The 27,301-nt window shown below is 43.9% G+C and overlaps 1 protein-coding gene across 1 annotated transcript; it reads right to left on the bottom strand.

Annotated features, from left to right (window-relative positions):
* Positions 1-5,215: 5,215 nt before the first annotated feature.
* LOC143818449 (uncharacterized) lies at positions 5,216-8,179 on the bottom strand. The gene is made up of 2 exons (XM_077299743.1): positions 7,058-8,179; positions 5,216-5,880 (listed from the first exon to the last, which is right to left on the bottom strand). The coding sequence occupies exons 1-2, from the start codon at positions 8,112-8,114 to the stop codon at positions 5,870-5,872; spliced, it is 1,068 nt and encodes a 355-aa protein (XP_077155858.1). The 5' UTR covers positions 8,115-8,179; the 3' UTR covers positions 5,216-5,869.
* Positions 8,180-27,301: the final 19,122 nt, after the last annotated feature.

Here is a 27,301-nt window from a genome sequence, read left to right as displayed (position 1 = left end):
ACTCCTTCTGAGGTCCCTGCGTTTTTGTCAGATTACCAGGATGTATTTGATGAGCCCAAACTCAGTTCTCTACCTCCTCATAGGGATTGTGATTGTGCTATAAATTTGATTCCTGGTAGAAAGTTTCCTAAGGGACGACTTTTCAATTTGTCAGTGCCGGAGCATGCTGCTATGCGGAGTTATATAAAGGAGTCTTTGGAGAAAGGACTTATTCGCCCCTCCTCCTCCCCTCTTGGTGCGGGGTTCTTTTTTGTGGCTAAGAAGGATGGTTCCTAGAGACCTTGTATTGATTATCGCCTTCTAAACAAAATCACGGTCAAATTTCAGTATCCTTTGCCATTGTTATCTGATCTGTTTGCTCGCATTAGGGGGTCTAGTTGGTTCACCAAGATAGATCTTCGTGGTGCGTATAACCTTGTGCGTATTAAGCAGGGTGATGAATGGAAAACTGCATTTAATACGCCCAAAGGCCATTTTGAGTACTTGGTGATGCCTTTTGGACTTTCTAACGCTCCTTCTGTCTTTCAGTCCTTTATGCACGACATCTTCCGCGAATATCTGGATAAATTTATGATTGTGTATCTGGATGATATTCTGTTTTTTTTCGGATGATTGGGAGTCCCATGTTAAGCAGGTCAGGATGGTGTTTCAGGTCCTGCGTGCCAATGCTTTATTTGTGAAGGGCTCAAAATGTCTTTTTGGAGTCCAGAAGGTCTCTTTTTTGGGTTTCATTTTTTCTCCTTCTGCTATTGAGATGGACCCAGTCAAGGTTCAGGCTATTCATGACTGGACTCAGCCTACATCTGTTAAGAGTCTTCAGAAGTTCTTGGGTTTTGCTAATTTTTACCGTCGCTTCATCGCTAATTTTTCTGGTGTTGTTAAGCCATTGACAGATTTGACCAAGAAGGGTTCTGATGTTACTAATTGGTCTCCTGCGGCTGTGGAGGCCTTTCGGGAGCTGAAGCGCCAGTTTTCTTCGGCTCCGGTCTTATGTCAGCCAGACGTCTCCCTTCCTTTCCAGGTCGAGGTTGATGCTTCTGAGATTGGAGCGGGGGCTGTTTTGTCGCAGAGAAGCTCTGATGGCTCTGTGATGAAGCCATGTGCTTTCTTTTCAAGAAAGTTTTCGCCTGCCGAGCGGAATTATTATGTTGGTAATCGGGAGTTGTTGGCTATGAAGTGGGCATTTGAGGAGTGGCGACATTGGCTCGAGGGAGCTAAGCATCGTGTGGTGGTCTTGACTGATCACAAGAATTTGATTTATCTCGAGTCGGCCAAGCGGCTGAATCCTAGACAGGCTCGTTGGTCGTTGTTTTTCTCTCGTTTTGATTTCGTGGTCTCATACCTGCCTGGTTCGAAGAATGTGAAGGCTGATGCTCTTTCTAGGAGTTTTGTGCCTGACTCTCCTGGTGATTCAGAGCCAGCTGGTATCCTCAGAGAAGGGGTGATTTTGTCTGCCATCTCCCCAGATTTGCGACGAGTGCTGCAGGAGTTTCAGGCGGATAGACCTGACCGTTGTCCACCGGAGAGACTGTTTGTCCCGGATAGATGGACCAGCAGAGTTATTTCCGAGGTTCATTCTTCGGTGTTGGCAGGCCATCCTGGGATTTTTGGTACCAGAGATTTGGTGGCTAGGTCCTTCTGGTGGCCTTCCTTGTCGCGGGATGTGCGTTCCTTTGTGCAGTCTTGTGGAATTTGTGCTCGGGCTAAGCCTTGCTGTTCTCGTGCCAGTGGCTTGTTGTTGCCTTTGCCTGTCCTGAAGAGGCCTTGGACGCACATTTCCATAGATTTTATTTCAGATCTCCCTGTCTCTCAGAGAATGTTGGTCATTTGGGTGGTGTGTGATCGTTTTTCTAAAATGGTCCATTTGGTGCCCTTGCCTAAGTTGCCTTCCTCCTCCGAGTTGGTTCCTCTGTTTTTTCAAAATGTGGTTCGTTTGCACGGGATCCCTGAAAATATTGTTTCTGACAGAGGATCCCAGTTTGTGTCTAGATTTTGGCGGACCTTTTGTGCTAAGATGGGCATTAATTTGTCTTTTTCGTCGGCCTTCCATCCTCAGACGAATGGCCAAACCGAGCGCACTAATCAGACTTTGGAAACCTATTTAAGATGTTTTGTTTCTGCTGATCAGGACGACTGGGTGACTTTTTTGCCATTGGCCGAGTTTGCCCTTAATAATCGGGGTAGTTCTGCTACTTTGGTTTCGCCTTTTTTTAGTAATTCAGGGTTTCATCCTCGTTTTTCCTCGGGTCAGGTGGAGTCTTCTGACTGTCCTGGAGTGGATGTTGTGGTGGATAGGTTGCATCAGATTTGGAATCATGTGGTGGACAATTTGAAGCTGTCACAAGAGAAGGCTCAGCGCTTTGCCAACCGCCGTCGCTGTGTGGGTCCCCGACTTCGCGTTGGGGATTTGGTGTGGTTGTCTTCTCGCTTTGTTCCTATGAAGGTCTCCTCTCCTAAGTTTAAGCCTCGGTTTATCGGTCCTTATAAGATTTTGGAAGTCCTTAACCCTGTGTCATTTCGTTTGGACCTCCCGGCATCGTTTGCTATTCATAATGTGTTCCATCGGTCGTTGTTGCGGAGGTATGTGGTGCCTGTGGTTCCTTCGGTTGAGCCTCCTGCCCCTGTGCTGGTTGAGGGAGAATTGGAATACGTGGTGGAGAAGATCTTGGATTCTCGTATTTCTAGACGGAGGCTTCAGTATTTGGTTAAGTGGAAAGGCTATGGTCAGGAGGATAATTCCTGGGTTGTCGCCTCTGATGTTCATGCGGCCGATTTGGTTCGTGCCTTCCACGTGGCTCACCCTGATCGCCCTGGGGGTTTTGATGAGGGTTCGGTGACCCCTCCTCAAGGGGGGGTACTGTTGTGAACTCCGTTTTCAGGCTCCCTCTTGTGGTCACAGATGGTATTGTGTGACTTTGGTTTTTTGGCTCCCCCTGGTGGTTTGGTTTATTATCCTGCGGGTCTGCTGGATCAGCTGCCTCGTTATTCACCAGGGAGGCTCCTATTTAGCTCTGCTTCACTTCCACTTGTTGCCGGCTGTCAATGTATTCAGTGCTATTCTGATTACTCCTGATTATCTCGTTTTCTGCCTCTTCAGGATAAGCTAAGTTCTGTTTGAATATTTTTTGCTCATCTGCCTGCAATATGATTTCTGTTTTATACATAAACACAATCCAATCGTGGATTAACCACCTCAAAAACCAGCATTACCTAACAAGCACCATACTCATAGTAGGTGAAAAAGAGGCATAGGCAAATATAAAAACATATCTACTTTATTGACAATTAATAAAACAAGACAAGGATATTCATACAAGACTGATAGCAGGCAGAACAGGACCATATAATAACATACTAATGGGTAATCAAAGCCATCAAAATAAATCACCATATCATGTTTAAATCAGCCAATAAAGAGGTAAACATGCACAACTTTCATGCACTCTGTATAGATTATTACAAAAAGGGATTTTTATATAAAGCTTCCCACAGAACGAATTATTACTTATATCTGATGGGAGCCAAAAAATCTCAAGATTAAATCTCCAACATAATAGTACTAGAAGGTGTCTAAGATAAAGTGCTCTTTCATGTCCTCATTCCCAATGGCAATATTGACTCTCCCAAGCAGCATAACAATATTTAAAGGTGTCTAGTGCATCTAGAGTAAAATGCCACGACCTATCACTATTTTCAGTGGCAAATAGCACCAATCATTATTGACTAAGTCCTAAACGGCATATTACTTACATCAGTATGTTTTCCCGTCTGCGTGCTCCTCAGTCACCCCGACAGCGCCGTTTCGCCTCTGTGGCTTCCTCAAAATAGGGGCATATGTGTACGCTGTAAAAGGCATATGCCTTTATACCCCCGTCCACAGCTGAATCTTAATGTCGGCGTGTCCGGCATGTAATTGCGCATGCGCCGATGACGGACTTCCCCAGAGACAAATAGTGACCTCCTATCCTCCGCGCCTGGAACGCAAAGCGTGACACGCTCTGCGTCACCTAATTGAGAGGAGGAGGAGAGCACGGGGTTGTCCCCAATGGCGCATGCGTCAGCCGGGCAGCGAGATCTTACAATATACTACAGGCAATACTAAAAACGCATGGACAGTGGGCATTTTACAATGTGAACAAACAATACAAGGATCCCTAGCGTGAAGATGAACTAATAACCAAAACATAATATATATATACTTCTAAATAAATAATAGTGAACTGTGTTTGAATCCAATAAATTACAAACCTCATCAATATTATAAATACATTAATATAATAACAGTGGCAAAATAATAAATATACATAATATATAATCAATAAAGTGATACCGTGCCTATAATTCATATCATAATTATATAAACAACCAAATTACAAACCACATCCATATTATGAATAAAGCATACATAAAAAAATAGAAATGATCAGTATGCATAACATATAATCAATAAAGTGATTCCGTGCCTATAATTCATGTCATACTTATATACCCAATACAAGGTACCCTACTATGACATCCATAATAAATATAATAAAATATATCAGTGAAATTATATAATAAATAAAAACCATAAAGTGATACTATGACTAAAAAAATACATATCATGATTATACACCCAAAAACAAGATACCACATTATGACATACTGTAATAAATAATATTTAAAAATGTCCCACTAGATTTATAACACACAGAATACATAATAAAAGAATTTAATTATTATATTCTTGTACAGATTGGATATCAGCTCAGGGAAGAATTCATTTCAATTAATCTTCACTTTTATTATTTCTTTATTATACAGAAATCCCTTTCCTCTATACGCATTACTTCCCTCAGATACGAATCCACCTAAAGCTAGAAATAAAATCAATACAAAAGTTAAAAACAACATACACATAGACAATTTAAAAACAGGAAAAACAGGGAAAGAGAAAAAATAACAAATAAAATTACCTATAATATACTAGACATCTCTCTTTACAGGAATGCATTGAACCCTAAACTCTCATTCAGACCATTTGGGGCCATAGTACCCAGTAGGTAAATCCACCTACTCTCCTTTTGAGCCAGAATTCTTCCAAGATTACCTCCCCTAGGGCCGAGGCATACTTGATCAAAGGCCCGAATCTCAAGCCCTGTTGGATCACTACTGTGATACACTCTAAAGTGCTTTGGCAGTGTTTTAAGGGACTTAATATCCTCAATTGCTGCTGACTTCTCAATGTCCCTAATGTGCTCTCTTGTCCTCACTCTTAGTTCTCGTGTAGTCAATCCTACATAAATTTTTTTGCAAGGACAACGTGCGTGATATATCACGCCCTTTGATGCACATGTAAGGGACTTCCATATTTTATATACTTTAGATCCATCAAAATTCTCAAAGATGGTACTTTTGATATGATTCCTACAGGCCTTACATGAGGTACATGGAAAGAAACCCTTTACTTCACTCCTCGTGCTTACAGATGCTGGACCTGAATAATGACTATGTACCAACATGTCATTCAGGTTCCTTGACCGTTTTGGCGTCATTAACGGATAATTTGACAGCACCTTTTTTAGTATTGGGTCCGACTGCAATACTCCCCAATATTTATTCATAATCATGACTAGCTCAGGCCATTGTTTATTATACTCCGTGATAAATCTCACCTGATTGGCTGCCCCTGTTGTATTTTTCCTTGTTTGATGGTATAATAAATCTTCTCTCGTACATTTTGACGCTTTTTTGAAACCTCTTTTTATTTGCCTATTACTATATCCTCGGTCCTGCAATCTGCGAGTGAGGTCCTCCGCTTGTTCAAGAAAGGCTTCTTCAGTAGTACAGATCCTTTTTATCCTCATAAATTGTCCAGTAGGAATCCCATTCAAAGTGGACCTGTGATGAGCAGAGGATGCAGATAATAACGTATTCGTGGCTGTAGGCTTTCTAAAGACATTTGTAATAACTCTTCCATTAGGGAGTACCTCTATCCTTAGGTCTAAAAACTCCACATTCCTCCCAAAATTATATGTCAGTTTTATATTTTTATTATTACTATTTAGTAATGCCATCAATCCACGCAAATTTTCTATGGAGTCCTCCCAGATAAAGCAGACATCATCTATGAAGCGACTCCATCCCTGAATAGCTTCGTTGCCTGGAATACCGTCACCCTGAAATATCTCTCGCTCCCAGAAACCCATAAATAAATTTGCGTATGCGGGGGCACATTTGGCCCCCATTGCTGTACCCTGTACTTGCACAAAAATGTCCCCATTAAACATGAAGACATTGTGTTCCAACGCAAATTTTAATAAAGCCAATAGCAGCTCAATCAACGGTGGATCCAAATTACTCTCATACAAATAGTGCGAGACCGCATTCAGGCCATCCTCATGCCTAATTGAGGAGTATAACGCCTCAACGTCAGCTGTGACTAACAGCGCTCCCTCCTCCAATTGCAAGGAATCCAACCTCTGCAACATCATTGAGGTGTCCTTAATGTAAGAAGGCAAGGTTAAAACAAGGGGCTGCAAGTAATGGTCAATAACAGCACAGACAGTTTCACACAATCCTCCTATCCCTGACACTATCGGCCTTCCGGGCGGGTCTAACTGATCTTTGTGCAATTTTGGTAAAATGTAGAAAGTAGCCAACTTAGGTTGTAATTTGCTGACTACTTCCACAAACTTTTTCGGAATAATCCCATCCTCATATGCTGTTTCCAGGATGCTTACTAGCTCTTGCTGGAATTGTGTCAGGGGATTAAAGCACAATTTCTTATAACATCCTTTTTTCTGCAGAATCTTATTTGCTTGTTTTTCATATAAAACCTTTGGCCATACTATTATATTTCCCCCCTTGTCTGCCTTTTTTATCACAATATCATCCATGGACTGTAGTTCTCTTAGCGCTTTTCCATCAGATATACTCATGTTAGAAACCCAATTAGGGACTAACGGTAAATTTTCAACATCCTCCACCACCAATCTTGTAAAGATTTCCACAGCCGAGCAAGTGCTCAGGCTTGGAAAAGTTTTTGATTTTCCCATAAGGTGAGAAGGGAACTTACCCTCATCATCCATTTCATTTTCCTTTAATAATTCCTCCAAGTTTTTTAAAACTTCCAATTCAGAATCACTATAGTCCAAGTTCCCCACATCGCTTTTGTAGTGTAGTCTCTGAAGCAAGACCTTACGTGCAAATAGATGCACATCTTTCACTACTTGAAATTTGTCTAGACGGGAAGAAGGGGAGAACGTTAAACCTTTTTCCAATAGTTTCAATTGAGCATCACTAAGGACATGATTAGATAGATTGATTACCTTAGGCTTATCATTCTGCCTTCTATCCACCTTCCTATTGCTGAAAAAGACGGGATATTTTCTACCTTCACGATTCTCCCGTGCACCAGTCCTCGTCCGCATATGATATTCATTAGAACTCTCTGCTTCACTACCCGAAGTACTATTTTCAGTGAGTGAGGCCTGCTCTCTTTCTGAGCCCGTATATTTAGCTCCATCCATTCTGAGTTTCTTTTTTGGAAGCTGCCATTTAAAAATCTTTTCAGTTTCAAAATCTGCTGTATCTCTTGCGAATTTCTTTACTTTAAGCGCACTAATTTCATTTTCCCACTTGTCCATATCCTTTTCAATATTCTTGATAAAATTCTCCATCTTATCAGCAGGCAGTTGTTTCTTAATATTTTTATGCAGTTCCTCAATATCCGCATCCAAGGTAGTTATGCTCATATTATTCTTATCTATTATGATTTTAATAAATTCTAGGGAGCAAGTAATTGCCGCTTTGCACCATCTCTGTGTTAATTCTGGGTCTTCCAACTCAAAAGAAGGGTATACCTGTACTCTCAGGCCCCTAGGGACAATACTTTGTACCAGATAATTCTCCAACGTGGCCTTATTCCACCATAATTTAGTTTTTCTATGCAACGCATTTCTATACTGTAAAGAGAGATCTCTATTTTCCACTATAAAATCCTGTGACACAGATGAAGCTCCTTGCTTGAAAAGATCTGTAGCCTTGGACCGCCAGGTGGTCTCCCTAGCTCTCAGGTCCATCACAATAATTACGGATAATCTGTTAGAAAACAGAGCAAACGTTTTATACATAAACACAATCCAATCGTGGATTAACCACCTCAAAAACCAGCATTACCTAACAAGCACCATACTCATAGTAGGTGAAAAAGAGGCATAGGCAAATATAAAAACATATCTACTTTATTGACAATTAATAAAACAAGACAAGGATATTCATACAAGACTGATAGCAGGCAGAACAGGACCATATAATAACATACTAATGGGTAATCAAAGCCATCAAAATAAATCACCATATCATGTTTAAATCAGCCAATAAAGAGGTAAACATGCACAACTTTCATGCACTCTGTATAGATTATTACAAAAAGGGATTTTTATATAAAGCTTCCCACAGAACGAATTATTACTTATATCTGATGGGAGCCAAAAAATCTCAAGATTAAATCTCCAACATAATAGTACTAGAAGGTGTCTAAGATAAAGTGCTCTTTCATGTCCTCATTCCCAATGGCAATATTGACTCTCCCAAGCAGCATAACAATATTTAAAGGTGTCTAGTGCATCTAGAGTAAAATGCCACGACCTATCACTATTTTCAGTGGCAAATAGCACCAATCATTATTGACTAAGTCCTAAACGGCATATTACTTACATCAGTATGTTTTCCCGTCTGCGTGCTCCTCAGTCACCCCGACAGCGCCGTTTCGCCTCTGTGGCTTCCTCAAAATAGGGGCATATGTGTACGCTGTAAAAGGCATATGCCTTTATACCCCCGTCCACAGCTGAATCTTAATGTCGGCGTGTCCGGCATGTAATTGCGCATGCGCCGATGACGGACTTCCCCAGAGACAAATAGTGACCTCCTATCCTCCGCGCCTGGAACGCAAAGCGTGACACGCTCTGCGTCACCTAATTGAGCGGAGGAGGAGAGCACGGGGTTGTCCCCAATGGCGCATGCGTCAGCCGGGCAGCGAGATCTTACAATATACTACAGGCAATACTAAAAACGCATGGACAGTGGGCATTTTACAATGTGAACAAACAATACAAGGATCCCTAGCGTGAAGATGAACTAATAACCAAAACATAATATATATATATACTTCTAAATAAATAATAGTGAACTGTGTTTGAATCCAATAAATTACAAACCTCATCAATATTATAAATACATTAATATAATAACAGTGGCAAAATAATAAATATACATAATATATAATCAATAAAGTGATACCGTGCCTATAATTCATATCATAATTATATAAACAACCAAATTACAAACCACATCCATATTATGAATAAAGCATACATAAAAAATAGAAATGATCAGTATGCATAACATATAATCAATAAAGTGATTCCGTGCCTATAATTCATGTCATACTTATATACCCAATACAAGGTACCCTACTATGACATCCATAATAAATATAATAAAATATATCAGTGAAATTATATAATAAATAAAAACCATAAAGTGATACTATGACTAAAAAAATACATATCATGATTATACACCCAAAAACAAGATACCACATTATGACATACTGTAATAAATAATATTTAAAAATGTCCCACTGGATTTATAACACACAGAATACATAATAAAAGAATTTAATTATTATATTCTTGTACAGATTGGATATCAGCTCAGGGAAGAATTCATTTCAATTAATTTTCACTTTTATTATTTCTTTATTATACAGAAATCCCTTTCCTCTATACGCATTACTTCCCTCAGATACGAATCCACCTAAAGCTAGAAATAAAATCAATACAAAAGTTAAAAACAACATACACATAGACAATTTAAAAACAGGAAAAACAGGGAAAGAGAAAAAATAACAAATAAAATTACCTATAATATACTAGACATCTCTCTTTACAGGAATGCATTGAACCCTAAACTCTCATTCAGACCATTTGGGGCCATAGTACCCAGTAGGTAAATCCACCTACTCTCCTTTTGAGCCAGAATTCTTCCAAGATTACCTCCCCTAGGGCCGAGGCATACTTGATCAATGGCCCGAATCTCAAGCCCTGTTGGATCACTACTGTGATACACTCTAAAGTGCTTTGGCAGTGTTTTAAGGGACTTAATATCCTCAATTGCTGCTGACTTCTCAATGTCCCTAATGTGCTCTCTTGTCCTCACTCTTAGTTCTCGTGTAGTCAATCCTACATAAATTTTTTTGCAAGGACAACGTGCGTGATATATCACGCCCTTTGATGCACATGTAAGGGACTTCCATATTTTATATACTTTAGATCCATCAAAATTCTCATATACGGGGGTATAAAGGCATATGCCTTTTACAGCGTACACATATGCCCCTATTTTGAGGAAGCCACAGAGGCGAAACGGCGCTGTCGGGGTGACTGAGGAGCACGCAGATGGGAAAACATACTGATGTAAGTAATATGCCGTTTAGGACTTAGTCAATAATGATTGGTGCTATTTGCCACTGAAAATAGTGATAGGTCGTGGCATTTTACTCTAGATGCACTAGACACCTTTAAATATTGTTATGCTGCTTGGGAGAGTCAATATTGCCATTGGGAATGAGGACATGAAAGAGCACTTTATCTTAGACACCTTCTAGTACTATTATGTTGGAGATTTAATCTTGAGATTTTTTGGCTCCCATCAGATATAAGTAATAATTCGTTCTGTGGGAAGCTTTATATAAAAATCCCTTTTTGTAATAATCTATACAGAGTGCATGAAAGTTGTGCATGTTTACCTCTTTATTGGCTGATTTAAACATGATATGGTGATTTATTTTGATGGCTTTGATTACCCATTAGTATGTTATTATATGGTCCTGTTCTGCCTGCTATCAGTCTTGTATGAATATCCTTGTCTTGTTTTATTAATTGTCAATAAAGTAGATATGTTTTTATATTTGCCTATGCCTCTTTTTCACCTACTATGAGTATGGTGCTTGTTAGGTAAATATGATTTCTGTGTATGATGAGTCTAGTCCAGCTTGCTAACATGTGATTTCTTTTTGCTGGTAAGCTCTGGGGTACGGAGTTGCTTCCCCCGCACCGTTAGTTGGTGCGGGGGCTCGAGCAATCTCTGCGTGGATATTTTGAATAGGGTTTTTTATTGACCGCACAGTTTCCTTCCTATTTTCTGCTATCTAGTATTAGCGGGCCTCATTTGCTAAATCTGATTTCATCTCTGCGTTTGTGCTTTCCCCTTAACTCACCGTTAATATTTGTGGGGGGCTATTCTATATCTTTGGGGTCATTCCACTGAGGCAAGTGAGGACTTACTTTCCCTCCAGGAATAGTCAGTTTCTCAGGCCGTGACGAGACGTCTAGGATTTTTAGGTAACGTTCCACGGCTGCCTATAGTTGTTTGCGAATAGGATCAGGTTGCGGTCAATCTAGCCCCTTCATGACCCAGCCTATTTTGGCCTTAATGACCTTGCCATTTTTTGCAATTCTGACCAGTGTCCCTTTATGAGGTAATAACTCAGGAACGCTTCAACGGATCCTTGCGGTTCTGAGATTATTTTTTCGTGAAATATTGGGCTTCATGTTAGTGGTAAATTTAGGTCGATAATTTCTGAGTTTATTTGTGAAAAAAAACGGAAATTTAGCGAAAAATTTGAAAATTTTGCAATTTTCACATTTTGAATTTTTATTCTGTTAAACCAGAGAGTTATGTGACACAAAATTGTTAATAAATAACATTTCCCACATGTCTACTTTACATCAGCACAATTTTAGAAACAAATTTTTTTTCTTTGCTAGGAAGTTATAAGGGTTAAAATTTGACCAGTAATTTCTCATTTTTACAACAAAATTTACAAAACCATTTTTTTTAGGGACCACCTCACATTTGAAGTCAGTTTGAGGGTTCTATATGGCTGAAAATACCCAAAAGTGACACCATTCTAAAAACTGCACCCCTCAAGGTGCTCAAAACCACATTCAAGAAGTTTATTAACCCTTCAGGTGTTTCACAGCAGCAGAAGCAACATGGAGGGGAAAAATTAACATTTAACTTTTTAGTCACAAAAATGATCTTTTCGCAACAATTTTTTTATTTTTCCAAGGGTAAAAGGAGAAACTGGACCACGAATGTTGTTGTCCAATTTGTCCTGAGTACGTTGATACCTCATATGTGGGGGTAAACCACTGTTTGGGCGCACGGCAGGGCTCGGAAGGGAAGGAGCGCCATTTGACTTTTTGAATGAAAAATTGGCTCCAATCTTTAGCGGACACCATGTCAGGTTTGGAGAGCCCCTGTGTGCCTAAACATTGGAGCTCCCTCACAAGTGACCCCATTTTGGAAACTAGACCCCCCAAGGAACTTATCTAGATACATAGTGAGCATTTTAAACCCTCAGGTGCTTCACAAATTGATCCGTAAAAATTAAAAAGTACTTTTTTTTCACACAAAATTTCTTTTAGCCTCAATTTTTTCATTTTCGCATGGGCAACAGGATAAAATGGATCCTAAAATTTGTTGGGCAATTTCTCCTGAGTACGCCGATACCTCATATGTGGGGGTAAACCACTGTTTGGGTGCACGGCAAGGCTCGGAAGGGAAGGCGCGCCATTTGACTTTTTGAATGGAAAATTAGCTCCAATTGTTAGTGGACACCATGTCGCGTTTGGAGAGCCCCTGTGTGCCTAAACATTGGAGCTCCCGTACAAGTGACCCCATTTTGGAAACTAGACCCCCCAAGGAACTAATCTAGATGCATAGTGAGCACTTAAAACCCCCAGGTGCTTCACAGAAGTTTATAACGCAGAGCCATGAAAATAAAAAATTATTTTTCTTTCCTCAAAAATGATTTTTAGCCCGGAGTTTTTTATTTTTCCAAGGATAATAGGAGAAATTGGACCCCAAATGTTGTTGTCCAGTTTGTCCTGAGTACGATGATACCCCGTATGTGGGGGTAAACCACTGTTTGGGCGCACGGCAGGGCTCGGAAGGGAAGGCACGCCATTTGGCTTTTTGAATGGAAAATTAGCTTCAATCATTAGCGGACACCATGTCGCGTTTGGAGAGCCCCTGTGTGCCTAAACATTGGAGCTCCCGCACAAGTGACCCCATTTTGGAAACTAGACCTCCCAAGGAACTAATCTAGATGTGTGGTGAGCAATTTGAACCCCCAAGTGCTTCACAGAAGTTTATAACGCAGAGCCATGAAAATAAAAAATTATTTTTCTTTCCTCAAAAATGATTTTTTAACCCACAATTTTTTTATTTTCCCAAGGGTAACAGGAGAAATTGGACCCCAAAAGTTGTTGTGCAGTTTCTCCTGAGTACGCTGATACCCCATATGTGGGGGTAAACCACTGTTTTGGCACACGTTGGGGATCGGAAGGGAAGTAGTGACGTTTTGAAATGCAGACTTTAATGGAATGTTCTGCGGGCGTCACGTTGCGTTTGCAGAGCCCCTGATGTGCCTAAACAGTAGGAACTCCCCACAAGTGACCCCACTTTGGAAACTAGACCCCCAAGGGAACTTATCTAGATGAGTGGTGAGCACTTTGAACCCCCAAGTGCTTCACAGAAGTTTATAACGCAGAGCCGTGAAAATAATAAATGTGTTTTCTTTCCTCAAAAATATTTTTTTAGCCCAGAATTTTTTAATTTTCCCAAGGGTAACAGGAAAAATTTGACCCCAAAAGTTGTTGACCAGTTTCTCCTGAGTACGCTGATACCCCATATGTGGGGGTAAACCACTGTTTGGGCACATGCCGGGGCTCGGAAGGAAAGTAGTGATGATTTAGAATGCAGACTTTGATGGAATGGTCTGCGGGAATCATGTTACGTTTGCAGAGCCCCTGATGTGCCTAAACAGTAGAAACCCCCCACAAGTGACCCCATTTTGGAAACTAGACCCCCCAAGGAACTTATCTAGATGTGTGGTGAGCACGTTCAACCCCCAAGTGCTTCACAGAAGTTTACAACGCAGAGCCGTGAAAATAAAAAATCATTTTTCTTTCCTCAAAAAAGATGTTTTAGCAAGCAATTGTTTATTTTCACAAGGGTAACAGGAGAAATTGGACCCCAATATTTGTTGCCCAGTTTGTTGTGAGTATGCTGGTACCCCATATGTGGGGGTAAACCACTGTTTGGGCGCACGTCAGGGCTTGGAAGGGAAGTAGTGACATTTGAAATGCAGACTTTGATGGAATGGTCTGCGGGCGTCACGTTGCATTTGCAGAGCCCCTGATGTGCCTAAACAGTAGAAACACCCCACAAGTGACCCCATTTTGGAAACTAGACCCCAAAAGGATCTTATCTAGATGTGTGGTGAGCACTTTCAACCCCCAAGTGCTTCACATAAGTTTATAACGTAGAGCCGTGAAAATAAAAAATAATTGTTCTTTCCTCAAAAATTATGTTTTAGCAAGTAATTTTTTATTTTTGCAAGGGTAACAGGAGAAATTGGACCCCAATAGTTGTTGCCCAGTTTGTCCTGAGTACGCTGGTATCCCATATGTGGGGGTAAACCACTGTTTGGGCGCACGTCGGGGCTTGGAAGGGAGGGCGCACCATTTGACTTTTTGAACGCAAGATTGGCTGGAATCAATGGTGGCGCCATGTTGCGTTTGGAGACCCCTGATGTGCCTAAACAGTGGAAACCCCTCAATTCTAACTTCAACACTAACCCCAACACACCCCTAACCCTAATCCCAACTGTAGCCATAACCCTAATCACAACCCTAACCCCAACACACCCCTAACCACTACCCTAACCCCAACACACCCGTAACCCTAAATCCAACCCTAACCCTAATCCTAACCCTAATCCCAACCCTACCCACAACTATAACCCAAACACAACCCTAACCCTATCCTTAACTCTAACCACAAGCCTAATCTTAACCCTATTTCCAACCCTAGCCCTAATTCCAACCCTAAGGGTACCGTCTCACATAACGATTTACCAACGATCACGACCAGCGATACGACCTGACCGTGATCGTTGGAAAGTCGTTGTGTGGTCGCTGGGGAGCTGTCACACAGACCGCTCTCCAGCGACCAACGATGCCAAGGTCCCGGGTAACCAGGGTAAACATCGGTTTACTAAGCGCAGGGCCACGCTTAGTAACCCGATGTTTACCGTGGTTACCAGCGTAAAAGTAAAAAAAAAAAAAACCGTACATACTCACATTTCGGTGTCCTTCAGGTCCCTTGCCGTCTGCTTCCCGCTCTGAGTGAGTGCCGCCGTACAGTGAGAGCAGAGCGCAGCGGTGACGTCACTGCTGTGCTGTGCTCTCACTTTCCGGCAGGCAGACAGTCAGAGCGGGAAGCAGACGGCAAGGGACCTGAAGGACACCGAAATGTGAGTATGTACTTTTTTTTTTTTTACTTTTACGCTGGTAACCACGGTAAACATCGGGTTACTAAGCGCGGCCCTGTGCTTAGTAACCCGATGTTTACCCTGGTTACAAGCGAACGCATCGCTGGATCGCTGTCACACACACCGATCCAGCGATGACAGCGGGAGATCCAGCGATGAAAGAAAGTTCCAAACGATCTGCTACGACGTACGATTCTCAGCAGGGTCCCTGATCGCTGCTGCGTGTCAGACACAGCGATATCATATGGATATCGCTGGAAGTCACGGATCGTACCGTCGTAGCGATCAAAGTGCCACTGTGAGACGGTACCCTAACTCTAATTCCAACCCTAACCCTAAGGCTATGTGCCCACTTTGCGGATTCGTGTGAGATTTTTCCGCACCATTTTTTAAAAATCCGCAGGTAAAAGGCACTGCGTTTTACCTACGGATTTACAGCGGATTTCCAGTGTTTTTTTGTGCGGATTTCACCTGCGGATTCCTATTGAGGAACAGGTGTAAAACGCTGCAGAATCCGCACAAAATTGACATGCTGCGGAAAATACAACACAGCATTTCCGCACTGTATTTTCCGCACCATGGGCACAGCGGATTTGGTTTTCCATAGGTGTACATGGTACTGTAAACCTGATGGAAAACTGCTACGAATTCGCAGCGGCCAATCCGCTGCGGATCCGCGGCCAATCCGCTGCGGATCTGCGGCCAATCCGCTGCGGATCTGCGGCCAATCCGCTGCGGATCCGCGGCAATCCGCTGCGGATTCGCAGCCAAATCCGCACTGTGTGCACATGCCCTAACCCTACCCCTAACCCTAACCCTACCCCTAATTCTAACCCTAATTCTAAACCTAGTTCTAACCCTAACCCTAGTAGAAAAAAAAAAAAAAAAATGTATTTATTTTTATTATTGTCCCTATGGGGGTGATAAAGGGGGGTCATTTACTATTTTTTTTATTTTGATCACTGTAATAGGCTATATCGCAGTGATCAAAATACATCTGAAACGAATCTGCCAGCCGGAAGATGGAAGATGGCGGCGCCCATGGAGAAGCCGGACGGACACCGGGAGGCCCGGTAAGTATGAAAGGGGGGTGATCGGATCACGGGGGGGGGGGGGGACCGGAGCACAGGGAGGGGGGACCGGAGCACGGGGGGAGCGGACAGGAGGACGGAGGAGCGGACAGGACGACTTAGGGGGGCGGACCACGTAACGGAGCACTGGGGAGGAGATTGGTGGGTGTGGGGGGGGACAGATTAGGTTTTCCAGCCATGGCCGATGTTATTGCAGCATCAGCCATGGCTGGATTGTAATATTTCACCGTTTTTTTGGGTGAAATATTACAAATCGCTCTGATTGGCAGTTTCATTTTCAACAGCCAATCAGAGCGATCGTAGCCACGAGGGGGTGAAGCCACCCCCCCTGGGCTGAAGCACCACTCCCCCTGTTCCTGGAGATCGGGTGAAATTGGAGTTAACCCTTTCACCCGATCTGCAGGAGCGCGATCCCTCCATGACGCATACGCTGCGTCACAGGTCGGATTGGCACCGACTTTCATGACGCAGCGTATGCGTCAAAGGTCGGGAAGGGGTTAGTTACCACTTCCCCAGAGCTAGTAGTCTGTTCAGTTACTTAGCTAGTCCGACCTGCGATCCTTGCCACTAGGATCATAACAATGGTGGACTCACAGCTCCCTGTCATGATTTGGATGCCCCGGTCATTTACTCATCCTCCGGCGTATTCACTATTTTGTGGCACTGCTGCAGTGCCCGCTGCTCAAACTTGTGAGCGCAGCTTCTGACAGGCCAGAAGTTAGAAGCTATGTCACAGGCGCTCAATGTAAGACTATGAGGCTATGTGCACTTGTTGCGGATTTACTGCGGATTTCCTGTGTTTTTTGTGCAGATTTCACCTGCGTTTTACTACCTGCAGAATCCTATACAGGAGCAGGTGTAAAACGCTGCAGAATCCGCAAATAGAATTGACATGCTGCAGAAAATAAAACGCAGCGTTTCTGTGCGGTATTTTCCGCATCATGGGCACTGCGGATTTGGTTTTCCATAGGTTTAAATGGTACTGTAAACCAGATGGAAAACTGCTGCAAATCCGCAGCAGCCAATCAGCAACGTGTGCACATAACCTGAGAGTGAGAGAGAGGCCAGAACGAGGCTCCCATAGACTCACACTGATTAGTGACCTCTGCGCTGCTCCAGGAAACACTGGAGCCTCGGACAGGTCACAAACTGCAGGAGACGGAGCCGAGCGGAGACTAAAACAGATGAAAACGCCAGAAGGTGAGTATCAGACAGGGGGCAGGGGACGGGGATTTTCAGCACCGCTCCAGCAATGAAATAAAAAATACTGCTGGAGTGGTGCTGTAAATGTGATGCAGCTCTTGGTTACTGTATGCGGCTCCTTATACTAATACTCATAAAAGACCCAGGTGGTACGTATCAAAAGCCCCCGACCCCTCCCCCCCCCACCATCTCCAGCCTCCCCAGACAGCAAATATTACATGATGGAGTACATATCATAACTAAACATTATAATATTCAGCCCCCACTGACCTGTCCCCCTCCCCCACTTAAGCCCCAATGCCCCCATCATCTCACATCTACCCCTCAGTGCGCTGTCCCACCTCACCCACCTTCTGCCCTCACAACCCCCATGGTCTCACATTCACCCCTCAGTACCCTGTCTCCCCACCCCCACAATACCCCCATGGTCTCACATTCACCCCTCAGTACCCTGTCCCCCCTCACTCACTTTCAGCCCCCACAATACCCCAATGGTCTCACAGTGACATACCTGAATTTAATAAACCTAATAAGGTCCATCCCCAGCACTTACTGATAAAGTTTGCACTGCAGGCAGGACCAGGAAGTGTCTAGGTGAAATGCAAGTTGTGGGCACTAGGACCCAGCGTGCCTGAGCCAATCCCAGCGTGCACAGAGTGAAGAAAACTGCAGCCGGGAAAAAGCTTCATGATCAGGTCAGAGGGGCGAAACCATTCACTGCAGGAGGGAGACTGCAGCCGGCCACTGTGCTAATAGCCAGCCTGCAGCTTGTCAGATGGGAGCAGACATTATACTGCTCTGCTCCTATGCTGTGTTCTGCCTCGGCACAGAAGTGGCCCTGCCCTGGCTCCCGGTGGGCCCCTTCATGTGACAGGGCCCGGGGCGATGGCCCCCTCTGCCCCCCCAGTAGCTACGCTACTGGTGCCTGGGTAATAACAACGTGGGACTTGGAAATGCTCTAGCACCTTCAGAAACTTCTTCCATGCCTCCCACCTTTGTTGTTTCTGGGATGGTAGCGGAGTGGCTTTACATGACTTTAATCCTGCCTCTAGGAGCCTGTTACAAACTGTTCTTGCCGTGCACTTCACCCCAGCTGCCATTTGCCATTCCTTTTGTAGGTCACTTGATGTCATCCTGCGGTTGCTGAGTGACATTCGAATAAGATGACGATCATCCCGGTCAGTGGAGAGTCGCTTTCCCTCTCTGCCGGTCTGTAGCTTTGTTGTCCCCAATGTCTGCTGCTTGACCTGTTGTGAATTCTGCTATTGGGCTCCCTCCGGTGGTTATAAGTGGTAGCGCTGCTGTCTCTGGATCGCAGAATTCATCAGGTGTGTCCACTTTTTGCAATTCTGACTGGGCTATTTAGTCTTGCTTGACCCTTTAGTCAGTGCCAGTTGTCCATTGTTCCTGGAGGATTCACATCCCTGCCTGGTCTCTCCTGCTTTGCTGTTTATTTCAACAAGATAAGTTCTGGCCCTGATTTTTGCAGTCCACATGCTGTGGGCCTTATTGTTCAGTTCTTTTCCATGTTTTTGTCTTGTCCAGCTTGGTCTGTATAAGGATTTGTTTAGCCAAGCTGGTATCTCTGGAGATGCAGATATACCCTCCATATCTTTAGTTAGCTGTGGAGATTTTGTATTTTCTGTGGTGGATATTTTCTAGTGTTTTATTACTGACCGCATAGTACTCTGTCCTATCCTTTCTATTTAGCTAGAGTGGCCTCCTTTGCTAAATCCTGATTTCAGTCTGCGTATGTTATTTCCCTCTCCTTTCACAGTCAATATTTGTGGGGGGCTGTCTATCCTTTGGGGATTTTCTCTGAGGCAAGATAGTTTTCCCTTTTCTATCTCTAGGGGTAATTAGTCCTCCGGCTGTGTCGAGATGTCTAGGGAGTGATAGGTACATTCCACGGCTACTTCTAGTTGCGGTGTTAAGTTCAGGGTCTGCGGTCAGTACAGGTACCACCTTCTCCAGAGTACGTCCCATGTTGCTCCTAGGCCACCAGATCATAACAGTACAACTGGCCAACAATGAGTTAACCGCATCTCAGAAGAAGGGAAGGAAAGTGCTGAGCCATTTTTTTTTCTGTAGTCTGTTGTTTTTTTTTTCCCCTCTTTATCTCTGGGTGGCTCAGTAGTTTGGCGCTGGCATGGATGTTCAGGGATTGGCTTCTCGTGTGGATCAACTTGCTGCTAGAGTACAGGGTATTTCCGATTATATCGTTCAGACTCCGGTTTTAGAGCCTAGAATTCCAACTCCTGATTTGTTTTTTGGGGACAGGTCCAAATTTTTGAGCTTTAAAAATAACTGTAAACTGTTTTTTGCTCTGAAACCCCGTTCCTCTGGTGATCCCATCCAGCAGGTTAAAATTGTTATATCTCTGCTGCGTGGTGACCCCCAGGATTGGGCATTTGCCCTGGAACCTGGGAATCCGGCTTTGCTTAATGTAGACACCTTTTTCCAGGCGCTTGGGTTATTGTATGATGAACCTAATTCAGTGGATCATGCTGAGAAGACCTTGTTGGCCCTGTGTCAGGGTCAAGAAGCGGCAGAATCATATTGCCAGAAATTTATAAAATGGTCTGTGCTGACTAAATGGAATGAGGATGCCTTGGCGGCAATTTTCAGAAAGGGTCTTTCTGAATCCGTTAAAGATGTTATGGTGGGGTTCCCCACACCTGCTGGTCTGAGTGATTCTATGTCTCTGGCCATTCAGATTGATCGGCGCTTGCGCGAGCGCAGAGTTGTGCACACTATGGCATTGTCTTCCGAGCGGAGTCCTGAGCCTATGCAGTGTGATAGGATTGTGTCTAGAGCTGAACGACAAGGATTCAGACGTCAGAATAGGTTGTGTTTTTACTGCGGCGATTCTGCTCATGTTATTTCTGATTGCCCTAAGCGTACCAAGAGAATCGCTAGTTCTGTTACCATCAGTACTGTACAACCTAAATTTCTGTTATCTGTGACCCTGATCTGCTCATTATCGTCATTTTCTGTCATGGCATTTGTGGATTCAGGCGCCGCTCTAAACTTAATGGACTTAGAATTTGCCAGACGTTGTGGTTTCCCCTTGCAGCATTTGCAGAGTCCTATTCCTTTGAGGGGCATTGATGCTACACCGTTGGCTAAAAATAAACCTCAGTTTTGGACACAGCTGACCATGTGCATGGCGCCAGCCCATCAGGAAGATTGTCGTTTTCTGGTGTTGCATAATTTGCATGATGCTATTGTGCTGGGTTTCCTGTTATGAACTGGTGGTTTAGGAGCAACATGGGACAAGCTCAGGAGGAGGTGGTACCTGTACTAATCGCAGTTCCTGAGCTTATCACAACACTAGAAGTAGACACCTCGTCACAGCCGGAGGACTAACTACCCCTAAAGATGGAAACAGGAAAGCTATCTTGCCTCAGAGAAAATCCCCAAAGGAAAGGCAGCCCCCCACAAATATTGACTGTGAGTGGAGAGGGAAATGACATACGCAGAATGAAATCAGAATGTAGCAAAGGAGGCCAGTCTAGCTAGATATATAGAACAGGACAGAATACTGTGCGGTCAGTATAAAAAACTAGAAAAATCCACCACAGAGTTTACAAAAATCTCCACACCTGACTAAAGGTGTGGAGGGTAAATCTGCTTCCCAGAGCTTCCAGCTTAACTGAATAAATCCATATTGACAAGCTGGACAAGAACAAACAGAGCTGAACGAGTAAGTCCACAATATGTGGACAGCAAAAGAACAAGCAAGGACTTATCTTTGCTGAACTGGTCAGAATATCAGGGAAATCCAAGCAGAGATGTGAATCCAACCAGGAACCATTGACAACTGGCCCAGGCTGAAGGATAGAGCCAGGATAAATAGCCGAGTCAGAAAGACGATCAGTGGAAGCAGCTGCTGACTGCTAAATCCAAGGAGCAGCAGTTCCACTCAAAACCACCGGAGGGAGCCCAAGAGCAGAACTCACAAAAGTGCCACTTACAACCACCGGAGGGAGCCCAAGAGCGGAATTCACAACAGTACCCCCCCTTGAGGAGGGGTCACTGAACCCTCACCAGAGCCCCCAGGCCGATCAGGGCGAGCCAAGTGAAAGGCACGAACCAAATCGGCGGCATGGACATCGGAGGCAACAACCCAAGAATTATCCTCCTGGCCATAACCCTTCCACTTGACAAGATACTGAAGCCTCCGCCTCGAAAAACGAGAATCCAAAATTTTCTCCACCACATATTCCAACTCCCCCTCAACCAACACCGGGGCAGGAGGATCAACCGAGGGAACAAAGGGCACCACATATCTCCGCAACAAAGATCTATGGAAAACGTTATGGATGGCAAAAGATGCTGGAAGGGCCAAACGAAAAGACACCGGATTGATAATCTCAGAAATCTTATAAGGACCAATAAACCGAGGCTTGAACTTAGGGGAAGAAACCTTCATAGGAACATGACGAGAAGACAACCAGACCAAATCCCCCACCCGAAGCCGGGGACCAACACACCGACGGCGGTTAGCAAAACGTTCGGCCTTTTCCTGAGACAACGTCAAATTGTCTACCACATGAGTCCCAATCTGCTGTAACCTGTCCACCACAGAATCCACACCAGGACAATCAGAAGGCTCAACCTGCCCTGAAGAAAAACGAGGATGAAAACCAAAATTACAAAAGAAAGGCGAAACCAAAGTAGCCGAACTAGCCCGATTATTAAGGGCAAACTTGGCCAACGGCGAGAAAGCCACCCAATCATCCTGATCAGCAGACACAAAGCATCTCAAATAGGTTTCCAAGGTCTGATTAGTTCGCTCAGTTTGGCCATTTGTCTGAGGATGGAACGCCGAAGAAAAAGACAAATCAATGCCCAGCCTAGCACAAAAGGCCTGCCAAAACCTAGAAACAAACTGGGAACCTCTATCAGACACAATATTCTCCAGAATGCCATGCAAACGAACCACATGCTGAAAAAACAATGGAACCAAATCAGAGGAGAAAGGCAGTTTAGGCAAAGATACCAAATAGACCATTTTAGAGAACCGGTCACAAACCACCCAGATAACAGACATCTTCTGGGAAACAGGAAGATCCGAAATAAAATCCATGGAAATATGCGTCCAGGGCCTCTCAGGGACCGGCAAAGGCAAAAGCAACCCACTAGCGCGGGAACAGCAAGGCTTGGCCCGGGCACAAGTCCCACAGGACTGCACAAAAGAACGCACATCCCACGACAAGGAAGGCCACCAAAAGGACCTAGCAACCAAATCTCTGGTACCAAAAATCCCAGGATGACCAGCCAACACTAAAGAATGAACCTCAGAAATTACCTTACTAGTCCATCTATCAGGAACAAACAGCTTCCCCACTGGACAGCGGTCAGGTTTATCAGCCTGAAATTCCTGAAGCACCCGCCGCAAATCAGGGGAGATGGCAGAAAGAATCACCCCTTCCTTAAGAATGCCAACCGGCTCAAGGACTCCAGGAGAATCAGGCAAAAAACTCCTAGAGAGGGCATCAGCCTTAACATTCTTAGATCCAGGAAGATACGAGACCACAAAATCAAAACGGGAGAAAAACAGGGACCATCGAGCTTGTCTAGGGTTCAGCCACTTGGCCGACTCGAGGTAAATCAGATTCTTATGATCGGTCAAGACCACAACGCGGTGCTTGGCTCCCTCAAGCCAATGTCGCCACTCCTCAATTGCCCACTTCATAGCCAACAACTCCCGATTGCCAACGTCATAATTGCGCTCCGCAGGCGAAAACTTTCTGGAAAAAAAAGCACACGGTTTCATCAAAGAACCATCAGAATTCCTCTGAGACAAAACGGCCCCTGCCCCAATCTCAGAAGCGTCAACCTCAACCTGAAAAGGAAGAGAACCATCCGGCTGACGCAACACAGGGGCAGAAGTAAATCGGCGTTTAAGCTCCTGAAAGGCCTCAACAGCCGCAGAGGACCAATTCGTCACATCAGCGCCTTTCTTCGTCAAATCGGTCAGGGGTTTAACCACACTGGAAAAGTTGGCAATGAAACGGCGATAAAAATTAGCAAAGCCCAAAAATTTCTGAAGGCTCTTCACCGATGTGGGTTGAATCCAGTCATGAATGGCTTGGACCTTAACAGGATCCATTTCTATAGACGAGGGAGAAAAAATAAAACCCAAAAAAGAGACCTTCTGAACTCCAAATAGGCACTTAGACCCCTTCACAAATAAAGCATTATCACGAAGGATCTGGAATACCATTCTGACCTGCTTCACATCAGACTCCCAATCATCGGAAAAAATCAAAATATCATCCAAATACACAATCATTAATTTATCAAGATAATTGCGGAAAATATCATGCATGAAGGACTGAAATACAGAAGGAGCATTAGAAAGCCCGAAAGGCATCACAAGGTATTCAAAATGGCCTTCGGGCGTATTAAATGCAGTTTTACATTCGTCACCCTGTTTAATACGAACAAGATTATATGCCCCTCGAAGGTCAATCTTAGTAAACCAACTAGCCCCCTTAATCCGAGCAAACAAATCAGAAAGCAAAGGTAAAGGGTATTGGAATTTGACCGTGATCTTATTAAGAAGGCGATAATCAATACAGGGTCTCAAGGAGCCATCCTTCTTGGCAACAAAAAAGAATCCCGCTCTCAATGGTGACGAAGACGGCCGAATATGCCCCTTTTCCAAAGACTCCTTGACATAACTCCGCATGGCGGCATGCTCTGGCACAGACAGATTGAAAAGTCGGCCCTTAGGGAACTTACAGCCAGGAATCAAGTTAATAGCACAATCACAGTCTCTATGTGGAGGAAGGGAACTGGACTTGGGCTCATCAAATACATCCTGGAAATCCGACAAAAACTCAGGGACTTCAGAAGAGGGGGAATTGGAAATTGACATCAAAGGAACGTCACAATGTACCCCTTGACAACCCCAACTAGTCACAGACATAGATTTCCAATCCAGCACCGGATTATGTTCCTGTAACCATGGAAAACCCAGTACAACAACATCATGCAAGTTATGCAACACCAGAAAACGGCAATCTTCCTGATGTGCTGGAGCCATGCACATGGTCAGCTGAGTCCAATACTGAGGTTTATTCTTGGCCAAAGGTATAGCATCAATGCCCCTCAAAGGAATAGGGCTCTGCAAAGGCTGCAAGGAAAAACCACAGCGCCTGGCGAATTCCAAGTCCATTAAGTTCAGGGCAGCGCCTGAATCCACAAATGCCATGACAGAAAAGGACGATAATGAGCAAATCAGGGTCACAGATAAGAGAAATTTAGGCTGTACAGTACTGATGGTAACAGACCTAGCGACCCTCTTTGTACGCTTAGGGCAATCAGAAATAACATGAGCAGAATCACCACAGTAAAAACACAGCTTATTCTGACGTCTGAATCCCTGCCGTTCTGCTCTAGTCAAAATCCTATCACATTGCATAGGCTCAGGACTCCGCTCAGAGGACACTGCCATATGGTGCACAACTTTGCGCTCGCGCAGGCGCCGATCAATCTGAATGGCTAGAGACATAGTACCGCATCCGGTACCGCATCCGGTACCAAGATATATTTCTTTCCTGTATCAAAATGGAGGATACCAGAATGTACCGCATTCGGTACCAAGATATATTTCTTTCCTGTAGAGACATAGATTCACTCAAACCAGCGGGTGTGGGGAACCCCACCATAACATCTTTAAGGGCTTCAGAAAGACCCTTTCTGAAAATTGCTGCCAGCGCATCCTCATTCCATTTAGTGAGCACAGACCATTTTCTAAATTTCTGGCAGTATAATTCTGCCGCTTCCTGACCCTGACATAGGGCCAACATGGTTTTTTCTGCATGATCCACAGAATTAGGTTCGTCATACAATAATCCGAGCGCTTGAAAAAATGTGTCTACATTAAGCAATGCCGGATTCCCTGATTCAAGGGAGAATGCCCAGTCCTGAGGGTCACCACGCAGCAGAGAGATGACAATCTTAACCTGCTGAATGGGATCACCAGAGGAACGGGGTTTCAAAGCAAAAAACAATTTGCAGTTATTTTTAAAGTTCAAAAACTTAGATCTGTCCCCAAAAAACAAATCAGGAGTTGGAATTTTAGGCTCTAAAGCCGGAGTCTGGACAACATAATCTTGAATACTCTGTACTCTTGCAGCAAGTTGATCCACACGAGAAAACAAACCCTGAACATCAATGCCAGCGCCAAAATCCTGAACCACCCAGAGATTAAGAGATAAAAAAAGACAAAACAGACTGCAAAAAAAAATGGCTCAGAACTTTTTTTCCTTCTTTTGAGATGCATTTAATTCATTTTTGGCCAGTTGTACTGTTATGAACTGGTGGTTTAGGAGCAACATGGGATGAGCTCTGGAGGAGGTGGTACCTGTACTAACCACAGTTTCTGAGCTTATCACAACACTAGAAGTAGCCGTGGGATGTTCCTGTCACTCCCTAGACACCTCATCACAGCCGGAGGACTAACTACCCCTAAAGATGGAAACAGGAAAGCTATCTTGCCTCAGAGAAAATCCCCAAAGGAAAGGCAGCCCCCCACAAATATTGACTGTGAGTGGAGAGGGAAATGACATGCGCAGAATTAAATCAGAATGTAGCAAAGGAGGCCAGTCTAGCTAGATATATAGAACAGGACAGAATACTGTGCAGTCAGTATAAAAAACTAGAAAAATCCACCACAGAGTTTACAAAAATCTCCACACCTGACTAAAGGTGTGGAGGGTAAATCTGCTTCCCAGAGCTTCCAGCTTAACTGAATAAATCCATATTGACAAGCTGGACAAGAAAAAACATAGAAAGAGCTGAACGAGTAAGTCCACAATATGTGGACAGCAAAAGAACAAGCAAGGACTTATCTTTGCTGAACTGGTCAGAATATCAGGGAAATCCAAGCAGAGATGTGAATCCAACCAGGAACCATTGACAACTGGCCCAGGCTGAAGGATAGAGCCAGGATAAATAGCCGAGTCAGAAAGACGATCAGTGGAAGCAGCTGCTGACTGCTAAATCCAAGGAGCAGCAGTTCCACTCAAAACCACCGGAGGGAGCCCAAGAGCAGAACTCACAAAAGTGCCACTTACAACCACCGGAGGGAGCCCAAGAGCGGAATTCACAACAGTTTCCCATGGTTACAGGTGCATAATCCGGTATTAGATTGGAAATCTATGTCTGTGACTATTTGGGGTTGTCAGGGGGTTCATGGTGACGTTCCTTTGATGTCAATTGCCTCCTCCCCCTCTTCTGAAATTCCTGAAATTTTGTCAGATTTCCAGGATGTATTCAATGAGCCCAAGTCCAGGTCCCTTCCACCGCATAGGGACTGTGATTGTGCTATTGACTTGATTCCAGGCTGTAAGTTCCCTAAAAGCCGACTTTTCAACCTGTCTGTGCCAGAACATACCACCATGCGGAGCTATGTTAAGGAGCCCTTGGAGAAGGGGCATATTCGGCCATCTTCTTCACCATTGGGAGCAGGTTTTTTTTTTGTTGCCAAAAAAGATGGCTCCTTGAGACCCTGTACTGATTATCGCCTCTTGAATAAGATCACGGTCAAATTCCAATACCCTTTGTCTTTGCTTTCTGATCTGTTTGCTAGGATTAAGGGGGC

Source organism: Ranitomeya variabilis, chromosome 3 (genome assembly GCF_051348905.1).
Source record: "Ranitomeya variabilis isolate aRanVar5 chromosome 3, aRanVar5.hap1, whole genome shotgun sequence".
Classification (NCBI taxonomy): domain Eukaryota; kingdom Metazoa; phylum Chordata; class Amphibia; order Anura; family Dendrobatidae; genus Ranitomeya; species Ranitomeya variabilis.
This window is presented reverse-complemented; position numbering and strand designations above follow the sequence as displayed.